Source organism: Hylobates moloch, unplaced genomic scaffold (assembly GCF_009828535.3).
Source record: "Hylobates moloch isolate HMO894 unplaced genomic scaffold, HMol_V3 SCAFFOLD_19, whole genome shotgun sequence".
NCBI classification, from domain to species: domain Eukaryota; kingdom Metazoa; phylum Chordata; class Mammalia; order Primates; family Hylobatidae; genus Hylobates; species Hylobates moloch.
Window position 1 is genome coordinate 21,992,320 of NW_026652294.1, and position 15,527 is coordinate 22,007,846.

Below are 15,527 nucleotides of genomic sequence, written 5' to 3' on the forward strand. Positions count from 1 at the left end.
GAGCTGGGCAACAGAGTGAGACCTTTTCTTATTAAAAAAAAAAAAAAAGAAAGAAAGAAAAAAGAAAAAAAAATCTGCTTTCATATCCTCATTATTAACACAAGCAGAAAGACTAAAAGGATTCTTCTTTTTTTTTTTTTTTGAGATGGAGTCTCGCTCTTTTACCCAGGCCAGAATGCAGTGGCCCTATCTCGGCTCCCTGCAAGCTCCGGCTCACTGCAAGCTCCGGCTCACTGCAAGCTCCAGCTCACTGCAAGCTCCACCTCACCACCTCACACCATTCTCCTGCCTCAGCCTCCCGAGTAGCCGGGACTACAGGCGCCCGCCACTGTGCCTGGCTAATTTTTTGTATTTTTAGTAGAGATGGGGTTTCACCATGTTAGCCAGGATGGTCTCGATCTCCTGACCTTGTGATCCGCCTGCCTCGGCCTCCCAAAGTGCTGAGATTACAAGTGTGAGCCACTGCGCCCAGCCTAAAAGGATTCTTCTAAAGGACAACCTCAAGTACAAAAACGTACCACATTACTTAAATAACAGATTATAAAGTCCTTGTAAGAACATTTGGTATTTCAAAGCTTTTTATCTGAGAAGTTCAAGTACTTTTTTTCACTCTCTAAGCCAAAATAGATGGAGGAGTATTTTTTAACCAGTATAATTTTATGAGTTCTGAGAGAAGCTACTCAAAATACTTGAGAATCCAACACTACTAAAACTTGCAACCTATATCATCAAGCAAAGGTCAGCATTCCACTGAGAGAAGCATGCCACAAACCATTCGTGAGTACCAATTCCAACTCCTGACAGGCCCAAAGGATAAAGAAAATTGTCTGCTTTTTTATAAGCCCGTGTAACTCTTCTGCCAGTTCCGGCCGGGCGCGGTTGCTCGCGCCTGGAATCCCAGCACTTTGGGAGGCTGAGGCGGGTGGAACACAAGGTCAGGAGTTAGAGACCAGCCTGGCCAACATGGCGAAACCCCGTCTCTACTAAAAATACAAAAATTAGATGGGCATGGTGGCGGGCGCCTGTAGTCCTAGCTACTCGGGAGGCTGAGGCAGGAGAATCGCTTGAACCCGGGAGGCAGAGGTTGCAGTGAGCCGAGATCGCGCCACTGCACTCCAGCCTTGGTGACAGAGCGAGACTCCATCTCAAAACAACAACAAAAACTCTTCCGCCAGTTCCAAGCTGTGGATGCTACTTCAGCTCTAAAGCAGAAATACAAATTAATACTTTATCTACCAAAGGGCAGAAGACTGTGTTTTTTCTAATTCTAATGTCTATAATTCTATTTTCTTTCTTTTATGTAACAAATCATTTACAAGAAAGAATAAACCAAAATTAAGAGATGAAGAACAGTAATTGAACACACTAAAATTATTCACTAAATCAAGGAACAATTAGAACACAGCTATTTACTCCTGAAATCTTGAAAACAAATAGTTTTATCAGCAGTGAGTCTCCTTTGTTATGGAGAGAAAACACAAAAGAAGTAGGCTAATTGGGTATGCACTTCTGGGAAATATGTGCAATGGCCATGGATATAAGAAAATGGCAAAACAAAGGCACAAATCTAACAAATCTCACTTGACTCTGTAGGAACGAATGAAACTTTACACACAACAGGAACAAACCTGTGTTGCCAGATTTAAGGCCAGAGGGCAGGAAATACATTTTGAACTATCATAACAATGATAATACCTTTGGCATTCAGTAAGAGTTATTGCTAAAAATTCCAATTTCATAAAAATAAGTGTCTCTTCATTTAAGTTATCTGTTAAGGTTCTGTCCCCAAATTATTCCCCAAGATATTAAGCTTTATAGGCTTGTTTTTTTGGGAAAATACAATAAATAATAAATTTCTAAGTTTCAAGAAGAATTTGAAGAGCAACAATGCTGTTCCTAGTTCTCCTTAGAGATGATACAACTCATTTCTACAGTGATTATAATACAGCAGGGAGAAAGCTGTTATAATTATTATAAAAATATGTACATATTAAGATATAAAAACTTGTTATGAAGAGAAGTTTAAAACTCACAAAAGTAATTTTCAAGGAACTCTCAACCTTCAGAAAAAGAGAAGACCTACAATCAGAGAATCTCACAATTACAAAGGATTGTAAAATTCTTTAACCCAGAGTCTCCCAACTGTGACAGTACTAATATTTTGGGGTGGAAAATTATTTGTTGTGTGTGTATGTGGGCTCTTGTGTAGGATGATTAGCAGTCTCCCTGGCCTCTACCCACTAGATGCCACATTTGACCCTGTGGGTCAAAATCAGCCTCAGTGGAGAACCACTAATCTAATCCAATCACCAAGTGATTATTCCCTTTATTCTTTACAATTTCAAAACACAGGAATTCACTTTCACACATGTTTTATTCCATTAGCTGTTACAATTATTTATTTTATTTTATTTTGTTTTCTTGAGACATGGTCTTGCTGCAGCCTCCTACTCCTGGGCTCAAGTGATCTTCCCTCCTTAGTCTCCCAAGTAGCTGGGACTACAGGCACATGCCAGCTAATTTATTTTTAATTTTTTACCATTCCCAGCACTGAAGTTAAAATATGTAGAGACAGCTTTAACTTGACTTAACACCATAATATCTAAAATGGTACCTCTTTTTTTCTTTTTTGGAGATGGAGTCTCACTCTGTCTCCCAGGCTGGAGTGCAGTGGCTCGATCTCCGCTCACTGCAACCTCCGCCTCCTGGGTTCAAGTGATTCTCCTACCTCAGCCTCCCAAGTAGCTGGGATGACAGGTGCCTGCTACCACACCCAGCTAATTTTTGTATTTTTAGTAGACAGGGGGTTTCGCCATGTTGGCCAGGTTGGTCTCAAACTCCTGATCTCAGGTAATCCACCCGCCTCAGCCTCTCAAAGTGTTGGGATTACAGCATGAGCCACCGCGCCTGGCCAATGGTACCTCTTTCTAACCCTCAGTACTCTCTATCCCTTCTCTGCTTAAATTTTGTCTGTAACCTTATCCTCTAACATACTATGTATTTTCCTTGTTCATTGTCTATCTTACAATATTAGATTGTAAGCCTCATGAGGACAGAGATTTTCATTTTTTATTTACTGCCATATCCTTAGCATCTAGAACTGGATTTAGCACATACTAGACACCCAATATATATTTGATGAACAAACCACGATGAATAAATGGCTTGTGGGAGAGGGTATATACTTTATTGTCCAAGGGAACTAGGCCAGGATCACAATATATTTACTTACCCTAAAGTATACAAAAAGTCATTTTGGAATTGCTAACTCATACCTTTGCAGGGGGAGAAAACATATGTACTAAGTTTCATCTTTGTTTCTAGTTGCTTTAAGAAGATAGATTTAATATGAACAAAAATAAATATTCTTTTTATTTTTTTAAATAAATATTCAGCTGGGAGCAGGGGCTAATATCTGTAATCCTAGCACTTTGGAAGGTCGAGGCAGAAGAATCGCTTGAGGCCAGGGGTTTGAAACCAGCCTGGGCAACACAGTAAGACCCCCATCTGTACAAAAAATTTAAAAAAATTAGCTGGGTGTGGTGGCATCCCTGTAGTCCTAGCTACTTGGGAGGCCGAGGCAGGGCGATCTCGAGCCCAGGAGTTTGAGGCTGCAGTGAACTATGACTGCACCATTGTACTCCAGTGCCCGGATGACAGAGCAAGACCCTGTCTCAACAACAACAACAACAACAACAACAACAACAACAACAAGAAACAAAAATAACCTTGAAGGTTTCTCAGTATATAGTGAACTATAACCTACCTGGATCTTGTGCCAATCATAGAGTTTCAGCCAATCACAGGCAGCCAACTGTTCAAATAAGGTAAACAAGTGGTAACTAATCTGGCTGTTTCTGTACCTCACTTCTGACTTCTATATGTCACTTTCCTTTTTCTGTCCATAAATATTCTACCATGTGACAGCTCCAGAGTCACTCTGACCTTCTGGTTCTGAGGGCTGCCCAATTTGCGAATTGTTCTTTGTTTGATCAAACTCTGTTAGGCCAGGCATGGTGGTTCATGCCTGTAATCCCAACACTTTAGGAGGCTGACACGGGTGGATCACCTTAGGTCAGGAGTTCGAGATCAGCCTGGCCAACACAGTGAAACCCCGTCTCTACTAAAAATACAAAAATTAGCTGGGCATGATGGCTTGCACCTGTAGTCCCAGCTACTTGGGAGGCTGAGACAGGAAAATCTCTTGAACCTGGGAGGCAGAGATTGCAGTGAGCGGAGATCGCGCCACTGCACTCCAGCCTGGGCGACAGCGTGAGACTCCTTCTCAAAAAAACAAAACAAAAAAAAGCTCTGTTAAACATAATTTGTCTAAAGTTTATCATTTAACAGTGGCCATTTAGGGAAAAACCTAAAAGGAGGCGAAGGAGTTATCCACATGGTTACCAGGCAGAGGTCATAGCAGGTACACAGGCAGACACATGCCAGGAGTGTTTAGGAAGGAGAAAAGAGGTCAGGGTGGCTGCAGCAGTGTAAGTAAAGAGAATAGGATGGCCCGGTTAAACAGGCTTTGCAGGACAAGGTAAGGACTGGCTTTTCCTCTGAGTGAGATAGGAAGCAACTGGAAGGCTCTGAACAGAGAAATGACATGATCTCATTCACTTTTTAAAATTTTTTTCTAAGAGACAGGGTCTCACTCTGAACGACTCCTGAATAGCTAGGACTACAAGTGCATGCCACCATGCCCTGCTAATTGTTTTTTTTTTTTTTTTGTAGAAATGAGGTCTTGCTATGGTGCCCAGGCTGTCTCAAACTCCTGGCCTCAAGTGATTCTCTCACCTTAGCCTCCCAAAGTGCTGACATTATTGACATGAGCCACTGCACCTAGCCCTCATTCATGTTTTAACATGATCACACTGGCTGCTGTGGTGAATACAGACTGAAGGAGACTAAGGAGGAAGTGAGGGATCTGTTAGGAGGCTCTGGCTGGGCATAGTGGCTCATGCCTGTAATCCCAGCACTTTGGGAGGCCGAGGCAGGAAGCTCACTTGAGGTCAGGAGTTTGAGACCAGCCTGGCCAACATGGTGAAACTCCATCTTTACTAAAATACAAAAAATTAGCTGGGCATGGTGGTGTGTGCTTGTAATCCCTGCTACTAGAGAGGCTGAGGCAGGAGAATCGCTTGAACCTGGGAGGCAGAGGTTGCAGTGAGCCAAGATCGTGCCACTGCACTCCAGCCTGGGTGACAAAGTGAGACCCTGTTGCCAAAAAAAAAAAAAAAAAGTAGGAGGCTCTGGAAATAATTCCAGAAAGATTTGATGATGGTGGTTGGGACTGAGGTGGTGGGGGAGAGGAAAGTACGGTTACTTCTCAGTATCTTAGGGGAAGTGGATCCAGGACCCCCTTGGATATCAAGATCCCCAGATGCTCCAGTCCCTGATATAAAATGACACAAGTATTTGCATGTAACCTACATACATCCTCCCATACACTTTAATCTCTAGATTACTTATAATACAATGTAAAGGCTATGTAGATAGTTGTTATATTGTATTGTTTAGGGAATAACGACAAGAAAAAAAAGTCTACATGTTCAGTATAGATGCAACCACCCTCTTCTTTTTCCCCAAATAATTTCAATCCACAGTTGGCCGAATCTACAGATGTGGAACCCACGGATGAGGGCTGACTGTAGTTGAATTCTGGGTATCATAAGAAGAAAGGTTTGCTCATGGACTGGAGGTGGGGTCAGAGAGAAGGAAGATATATTCAAGATTTTTGGTAGAGCAACTGGAAGACCAGAGTTGCCATTTAGTAAAATGGAGAAGACTCCAGGAGGAGCAGTATTTTAAATTTAATTCATTCACTCAATGTTTAATAAGTACCTTCTATGTACTAGGCAGTGTGCTAAGACACTGGGGATGTGGAAATAACAAAAATGTAATCTCTGCCTTTAAGGAGCTTACTGTCTAGCAAAAGATGAAGAAGAATATGCAGACTTATTAGACAATAAACACTAAGACAGAGGTAGATGCCATGTTGGAGCACACAGGAAGGGCACGTAACCCAGAATAAAACCTAGGGGTGGTGGGTACAGGAAACAAGGAAAGATTCCTGAAGAAGAGGTAGCTGAGAATAAAGGGACGAATGGGAGTTAATAAGATGAAATAAGCAGTAAGACTGTTGTCAGACAGACCACAGTTGCTGTAGAGGAATGGGGTTACCACATGGCTTGGTACAGTCAAAGACTCACAGTTTGGCATGGAAGGACACCCATACCATAATGCTTTGCCTACAGTAACAGATGCAACTGGCATAAGCAGATTTGATAATAAACAGTTCACTCTTGGTAAGTGTAAAACTCAGTGACTAGAAGTGGAAGAGCACAGGCATCCTAGCGAGTAGCCTACCTGTTACAAGAGCTCAGTGTGCTGTAGTGTCTGCAGTCAAGATCAGTAAAGATCAAGCTTGAGGTAATTTGTATCACAGCAGATAAGATATGTCAGGCTTTTATCCTATAAACAGCAGGAGTCTGATATGCTGAGGGTGCCAAGCTGCATGCAAGGAACAGATACTGAAAGCTTTTAAGCAGGGATAAAACAGACTTAGAGTTTCAGAATAGCAGTTCTTGACAGTTTTCTTTTCTTTTTTTTTTTTAGACTTGAAAAACACTTATTTTACTGTCTTCAACAACAACAACAACAACAACAACAAAGATAGGCAGGGAAAGTCTAGAGGACTTAGAATTGAACCAGCTCCATACAAAAATGAAGATGGTATAATGATCTGAGTTCAAAGAAAATGACTAAAACAAAATTTTACAAACATCTTTGTAGGTTTATGATAAACTATCAACCTTCCATTTAATGCATTTACTTTTGTTTTATTTATAGAGATGGGGTCTTGCTATGCTGCCGAGATTGGTCTTGAACTCCTAAGCTCAAGCAATCCTCCCACCTTGGCCTCCCAAAGTGCTGGGATTACAGGCGTGACCCACTGCACTTGGCCTTAATCCATTTACTTTTATAAGCCTTCTCTACTTAGAAGTACGCACTATACAAGTACATACATGCGGTATTTTACCATGAAAATTTTACTTTTCAGCTCAAACTAGTGACTTGCCTTTTTACCCACACTTATACACATGTAATACCTTCCTAGTGGTACATCTTAATCAATATATATTTTTTAAATCTTGATTTTTAAATGAATCTTTTTAGTGCTATGACATGATGGGCTTAATTTAACAGATGAAGCATGATATGGTAACTACATCATACTGTTTAAACTAATTCACAGCTGTAGGAAAATGTTTGATTTTTGAAATATAACCAAGATGAGGCTGGACAATAATAAACACTGGGCCAGGCGTTGTGGCTCATGCCTATAATCCCAGCACTTGGGGAGGCCAAGGCAGACAGATCACGAGGTCAGGAGTTTGAGACCAGGCAGACAGATCACGAGGTCAGGAGTTTGAGACCAGGCAGACAGATCACGAGGTCAGGAGTTTTGAGACCAGGCAGACAGATCACGAAGTCAGGAGTTTGAGACCAGCCTGACCAACATGGTGAAACTCTGTATCTACTAAAAATACAAAAATTAGCCAAGCATGGTGGTGTCCGCCTGTAATTCCAGCTACTCAGGAGGCTGAGGCAGCAGAATCACTTGAACCTGGGAGGCAGAGGTCGCAGTGAGCCGAGATCACGCCACTGCACTCCAGCCTGGGAGAGAGAGCAAGACTCCGCCTCAACAAATTAAAATAAAATAAAATAAAAACAAAACAAAACACTGAAATACTAGAAAACAGTGAATGAATAAATAATATGATTTTTCATCAGTGGCCATTCATTATTTTGCTTTTAGAAACCTGGAAGAAATTGTCTTGAGTTTCAAATGTTCTGGTAAATCTAGTCATTTCTTAGTTTCCTCAAAAATCACCTTGAATTGCTGAAATAAGTGACTCTCATGAATCAAAGTTCTTTTCTGGTCTGAGGTAGCCAACAATGGCCACACTCAGGATTCCCCCATAGAAGTGCTCTTTGAAGGTATGCATGGTATGTGTTTCCATGGACTTCTTCATATTCTCATAGTATGGGTTCCATCCTATGCTCACCACCATCTTCTGACCATCTCCACTTCCAACACTGGCCCTACCATAATGCCACTGGATATATCGGCTGGCAGATTATCTACCACTTGCTCAGGAAAATTAGCTGTGGGGGATGCCCAGTTGCTTGTAGCCACGGCCGAAGGCCCATACCACTTGGTCCCAGCAGGAGTATAAGATGCTTCACAATGCAGTCTGCTCGAGGCATGGGCTGCAGCCCAGTCCCTGCATCCTACAGAGCCACCATCCACGCAGTGCCCGGACCCCCGACCAGCCACAGGGTGGGAAGGGGCGTGAGCTCTGTCTGCCGCGGGGGTGCACCAGGGGCCAGACAATGCCAATGACACGCCACAGAGGATCCCTGATGCCGACGACTCGGGAGCTGGGTCTCCCGACCATTTTCATTTTCTTTCTTTCCTTCTTTCCCCACCTTTTAAAATATTTTATTTGTTTGTTTGTTTGTTTGTTTATTTATTTAGAGGTAGAGTTTCCCTCTTGTTGCCCAGGCTGGAGTGCAGTGGCATGATCTCGGCTCACTGCAACCTCTGCCTGCCGGGTTCAAACAATTCTCCTGCCTCAGTCCCCCAGTAGGTGGAATTACAGGCACTTGCTACCACACCTGGCTAATTTGTTGTATTTTCAGCAGAGGTGGGGTTTCACCATGTTGGCTAGGCTGTTCTGGAACTCCTGACCTCAGGTGATACACCCGTCTCAGCCTCTCAAAGTGCTGGGATTACAGGCATGAGCCACTGCGCCTGGTGTAAAATTTATTTTTTATAGAGATGGGGTCTTGCTATGTTGCCCAGGCTGGTCTCAAACTCCTGGCTCAAGTGATCCTCCTGCCTTGATCTCCCAAACTGCTGGGATTACAGGAGTGAGCCACCACACCTGGCCTTGGACCATTTTCTGACAAGACAACAGATGATGCTCACAGTCAACACAGACCCGTAGACTCTCCTATGTGCTGACTGTAATCCTACCCTCTTCTCACACACTCAAGAAAACACTTTAGGCTGGGCGCGGTGGCTCACGCCTGTAATCCCAGCACTTTGGGAGGCCGAGGCGGGCAGATCACCTGAGGTCAGGAGTTCGAGACCAGCCTGGCCAACATGGTGAAACCCTATCTTTACTAAAAATATAAAAAATTAGCTGGGCATGGTGGTGGGTGCCTGTAATCCCAGCTACTCAGGTGGCTGAGGTAGGAAAATTGCTTGAACCCAGGAGGCGGAGGTTGCAGCGATCCAAGATTGTGCCACTGCGCTCCGGCCTGGGCAACAGAGTGAGACACAATCTCAAAAAAAAAAAAAAAAAAAAAAGTGTAAGAGTGAACTTTAAAGTTAAAATACAACAATTTATTGTATATTTATTATACATGTGTTATATGTATTATATATATATTTATTATATGTTACTTTATTATATGTGTTACTTTAACTGACTTTTTAAAACTGAGCCCTGAAAAAAAAAAAAAAAAAAGAAAAAAATTGTTCATGAGCCCTGAAAAAAAAATTTTAAATAAGTAGAAAAAAGTAAAAAATGAAAGCTAACTGCCCTACTATATCAGTCCAGCTGTGTTAGGTACGGGGGAGTCTCCTGTAATCCTAAATTGTGCTAAGAGTTAGAAAGGAGAAGAACAGGACACAGAGAGTAACACTGGGGTGGTATATATCTGGTGGGTAATGGGATGGCAGACACAGCCAATAAACAGCTTTGGACAATATAAAAAGCAAAAAATTTCAACATATAGTCCATGAATTAGAAGTTTCATGGAAAGTTATATGAGTTAGTCCCTGTAAGTTATAATCTTTCAAATGCAAATACATATAAACTAATCTAAAATGATTAAAATCAAGGTATTACAAATAACTGGTCTCAAGTATAGAAGATCCCACTAGATTGCCATTTGTTGTAATTTATGTAAAAAACAAGTCTTTTTCTGTACAGGAACTATTCTAATTTTTTTCCCCAAGTGAACAAATCTCAAACTTGAGTTCTTTGAGCCGTGATACTCTTTGAAAACTACTCTCCTAGAAAGGCTGCAAAACTGTGCAAAGTGGGTTCATGAGGAAGACCTCAAAGGGAAGATCAGACTAGTGCAATAGTCCAGGTGAGCAATGATAAGGCTTGATTTGGGGAAATGGCTATGGATATGGAGAAGAGGAAATGGATCCAAGAGATAGTGAGGAGACAGACCAGTGGTTCTTGATGGCCAAGCAGATGTGGAGGGTGGGAAGGCACGAAGAGCCTGTGATGACTCCTAGACTTCTATCCTGAGTTATTTATCCAAAATTCAACCTCTCTCCCCTCCTCTCTAAGCACGTGGCTGGTTCCTCTGGCCACCAGCCTCCATCCTGAAGCTATCATCTAGGAGCCCACCAATAGTAACTTTATTAGCCTAAACTCAGGGATAGTTCAAAGAGGCTCATTAGGAATAACAAAAGATACTACCACTCAGGGAATTCCAATAGTTTTAGGAACCGTGCCAGGAACCAGGGACAAAGGCCACATATATTTTTTATTATACCACATATAGAAATCCTACAACTTCAAAGCAAAAAAATGTAATAACCCGATTAAAAAATGGACAAAGAACCACAACAGACATTTCTGCAAAGATAATATGCAAATGGCCAACAAACATATGAAAAGTGATGTTCAGCATCACTAATCATCAGAGAAATGCAAATCGAAGCCACAGTGAGATATCACCTCATACCCATTAGGATGGCTACTATCATAAAACAGAAAGTAAGTGTTAGTGAGGATGTGGAAAAATGGGAACTTCCGTGTACTGTTGGTGAGATTATAAATGTTACAGTGTTATGGAAAACAGTATGGAGTTTCCTGAGAAAACTGAACAGAATTCCAAATGATCCGGCAATCCCATTTCTGGGTATATATCCAGAAGAATGGAAAGCAGGCTCTCAAAGAGATAGCTTCACACCCATTCTCATAGCACTATTCACAACAGCCAAAAGATGGAAGCAACTTAAGTGCCCATTAACAGATGAATGGATAAACAGAATGTGATATATACATATAATGGAATATTATTCAGTCATAAAAAAGTAAGGAAGTCATGTCACATGCTATATGCCATGGATAAAAGTCAAAGACATTATACTAAGTGAAGTAAGCCAGTCACAAAAAAAAAACAAGTAGTGTATGATTCAACTTATATCAAGTATCTGAAGTAGTCAAATTCTTAGAAACTGAAAGTAGAATGGTGGTTACTAGGGGCTCAGGGAAAGGGAAAAGGGGAGTTTAATGAGAATAGAATCAGGTCTGCAATATGCAAAAGTACTGGAGATTTATTTCACAACATGTGAACATGTTTAACACTACTGACCTTACACTTAAAATTAACATGGTAAATTTTATGTCACATGTTTTTTAACACAATTTAAAAAAAAAAAAAAAACCAAGTTGGAAAACTGGCTATATTCTTTGTTAGCATTACTTTGGGCTAAAGAACCTCTTAGAGGATATAAAACCACAAGGTAAATATAAAAACATTTTATACCCGGAAAACCTTGTTACCTGCAACAAACCCAACTACCAGATCTTTTCCAGTGGTAGAACGTTGACCTTTGACCCAGAGTGCTTTGAGGCTATTAAAAGTGTAGAAATAGACAAAATTGGAGCAGCAGAGACTGGAAATCACTGGAAACCACCCTCGATATGGTGCCAGGCTAGGGGAAAAACACAATAAGCAAAGTAAAGGTCATGGACAAATTAGAAATTGGCAGAGAAATCCTAGGAAAGGCTGACCATCATTCACATGGTCTCAAGCTTCACTCCTACATGAATACAAGGGACTCAAAACTGTACACACACCTCACATTCTGAAGGATGTCCAAATCAAGAAATCTATTCTAGCACTAATGATACCAAAGAAACAACACAAAGTCTGACTGACTTATTAATTCCCTCCCTTAATTTTCTTTAGTAACGTTGGTATATAAAATTAGAGACAACTTCCTCATGGCTGTTAGTTAATAGAGTACCATTCATGTTTTATTACAGGGCAAGAACAGTTAAAATTAAGTAATTATAGGAAAAAAGTACCAAAAAAAAAAAAGATGGGCACAGGAGCTCACAGGAGCTCCTACAGGCCAAATCTGGGGCAATTTGAATACCAAAATAATTAAGTACAGTAATCAATTGTAAACCACTGAAAAATAGACATTTCTGAGCCTATACCAATAATAAGTAGATAAATAAATGAAGGAGAAGTGGAGGTCCTGCTTACAGCAGAATGCCAACACTGGTAAAATTGTCACTGTGGAGGCAATGCTGGAGTTGGAAAGTCGTCATTTTGCAACTTCGTGGTAAATTTAGGGGAGAAATGTTGATAAAGCACAGGATATTTGTATTGTTTTGAAGTATCGCCACATAGACTGCTTATAGTTGCAAGGGAAGAAAAAGTAATTGCACAATGGCTAAATCAAATTTAAGAAATCATAATTAGCCAACCAAGGGCAGGCAGACAGTATGTGAGTCAAGATGTGATACCTTGTGAAGGACACAATATCACCTGTGCATTATTCAGGCCAATAATGCATAACCTCAATGGAATCATGAGGAAATGTCAGGCAAACTTAAAATGAGAAACATTCTTTTTTTTTTTTTTTTTTTTGAGACAGAGTTTCACTCTTGTTGCCCAGGCTGGAGTGCAATGGCGCAACCTCGGCTCACCGCAACCTCCCTCCTGGGTTCAAGTGATTCTCCTGCCTCAGACTCCTTAGTAGCTGGGATTGTAGGCATGTGCTATCACGCCTGGCTAATTTTGTATTTTTAGTAGAGACGGGGTTTCTCCATGTTGGTCAGGCTGTCTCGAACTCCTGACCTCAGGTGATACGCCCGCCTCGGCCTCCCAAAGTGCTAGGATTACAGGCGGACTGTATTGTTTAGAAGTGTCAATGTCATGGGGCTAAAAGGCTTTGATGTATGTAACTTACTCTCAAATAATTCAGAGGAAATTTGTGTGCGGTGTGTGTAAGGAGAGAAGGGAGGTGGGACAGAGACAGCATGAGCAAAAATGGTAAAACAAACAGGAAAAGATGTTAACAGATGAATCTGGGTAAAGCATATACTTGTCTTCTTTGTACTAAGTTTAGTTTTGCAAATTTTTGTAAATTTAAAATTATTTCCAATAAAAAGCTAAAAAAAAGAAGTACATAATCTGTCTTAATGCACCTGACAGGAATGAACAACTATTATTTTTTTTTTCAGTTTACTGTATATAAAACAATGCATTTTAGTTTCATGGAAGACTCCATGATCAAGAATCAAATGGCTTAAGATTAAGTATTGTACAAAAATAAATAAATAAAAAGAATCAAATGCCTCACTACAGATCTTTAAGAAACTGAAAACAATTATGTACTTATAAATCAGGCAATTACAAATTCGCAACATTATTGTGCTATGAGAAAGATAGAAAGTAAGCGTAACTCTACTGGAAGCACAGGAATCTCCTAACAAGTTGCTTTAACGAAGGTGAAATGAGGTAGTACTCACAGTCCTTCTTCTTTAATGATCTCCAGGAGCACCATGTGCGTAGTTTTGGATTTTCTTTTCTCATCAACTACAAGACCAAATGGTGCATGTTTATTTTATTTATTAATTAAAAAAAAAATTTTTTTTTTGAGACAGAGTCTCACTCTGTCGCCCAGGCTGGAGTGCAGTGGCGTGATCTCAGCTCACTGCAACCTCCACCTCCTGGGTTCAAGCAATTCTCCTGTCACAGCCTCCCAAGTAGCTGGGATTACAGGTGCCCACCACCATGCCCAGCTAATTTTTGTATTTTAGTAGAGGCGGGGTTTCGCTATTTTGGCCAGGCTGGTCTCGAACTCCTGACCTCAAGTGATCTGCCCACCTCGGCCTCCCAAAGCGCTGGGATTATAGGCATGAGCCACCGTGCCCCGCCTATTTTTTAATATTTTTAGAGACGGAGTCTCACTATGTTGCCCAGGCTGGTCTCAAACTCGTGGGCTCAAGGGATCCTCATGCCTCAGCCTCCCAAAGTGCTGGGATTACAGGCATGAGCCACTATACGCGGCCTGTGTATGTTTAAACTAAATCCTTTGAGAATTATAATTGTCAGCATCAGCAAGTTTCACCGAAATGCCATTTACCTCACCTTTGAGCTCCCTAGGTTGCCCCAGAACTAAATGATGCCCTTGTGTGACCATGTGCTAAATTCCCACTGCAGATCCCTCGCCCTTCATCTGTTACTCATGAACCATAAGGCAGTCTAATTTAATTCCTAATTTCCAAAGGAAAAGACATGACAAAAAACATCTCTTTATTTATTTATTTTTTTTTTGAGGCGGAATCTTGCTCTGTCACCTAGGCTAGAGTGCAGTGGCGTGATCTCGGCTCACTGCAAGCTCTACCTCCCGGGTTCACGCCACTGTCCTACCTCAGCCACTGGAGTAGCTGGGACTACAGGCGCCCGCCACCATGCCCAGCTAATTTTTTGTTTTTTGTAGTAGAGATGGGGTTTCACTGTGTTAGCCAGGATGGTCTTGATCTCCTGACCTCATGATCCACCCGTCTCGGCCTCCCAAAGTGCTGGGATTACAGGCGTGAGCCACCACGCCCAGCCTAATTTATTTCTTATATTTCATAAAGCTGTCTTGTTTTATTCAATTAATGTACATATTTTCTCATTTTAGCATCTTATAAAGCAAAGAGGAAATAAATTACTATCTACCTTTTACAGGAGAGGCTATAGACACAAAAGCTGGAAGAACAGATGTGGTCGGCAGCAAAGCCAGTATTAAAATTCAAGTTTCTTTTTTCTTTTTTTTTTTTTGAGACGGAGTCTCGCTTTGTCGTCCAGGCTGGAGTGCAGTGGTGCGGTCTCAGCTCACTGCAACCGCTGCCTCCTGGGTTCAAGCAATTCTCCTGCCTTAGCCTCCTGAGTAGCTGGGATTACAGGCTCCTGCCACCATGCCCAGCTAATTTTTTGTATTTTTAGTAGAGACAGGGTTTTACCATGTTGGCCAGGCTGGTCTCGAACTCCTGACCTCAGGTGATCCGCCTGCCTTGGCCTCCCAAAGTGCTGGGATTACAGGCGTCAGCCACCAAGCCCGGCCTAAAATTCAAGTTTCTTAAAGGGTTTTAGCCTTGCATTCTGTCTCCTAATCTAAAAAATAAAGTCTCAAAAGGATGAGGACTGTGTTTTTCCTGGCATTCTCACTGAAAACAAAACTCACCTCAATTAACTTCAAATTTCCTACCCATACCTGAAAAGTAATTTTAGAACATAAAATATGCAAATTAACCAATTTCCTAAGAATTAAAATTGGTACCAGTATGGCTTGTGGGATAGCAAACTGGCAAACCCCTATAGAGGGCAATCTGAGGCTGGGCGTGGTGGCTCACGCCTGTAATCCCAGCACTTTGGGAGGCTGAGGTGGGCGGATCACCTGAGGTCAGGAGTTCGAGATC

The 15,527-nt window shown here is 41.5% G+C and overlaps 1 protein-coding gene and 1 pseudogene across 1 annotated transcript in view; both read right to left on the reverse strand.

The window, feature by feature from the left end:
• Positions 1-15,527, reverse strand: part of SLC25A17 (solute carrier family 25 member 17) — a 53,640-nt gene that overhangs the window by 15,267 nt on the left and 22,846 nt on the right. Inside the window, exons 3-4 of the mRNA XM_032139181.2 lie at positions 13,590-13,656; positions 11,607-11,758 (exon numbers count right to left, since the gene is read on the reverse strand). Of these exons, the coding sequence (XP_031995072.1) occupies positions 11,607-11,758; positions 13,590-13,656 (219 nt within the window). The remainder of the gene's footprint in view (positions 1-11,606; positions 11,759-13,589; positions 13,657-15,527) is intronic.
• Positions 7,720-8,274, reverse strand: LOC116458982 (riboflavin kinase-like; annotated as a pseudogene).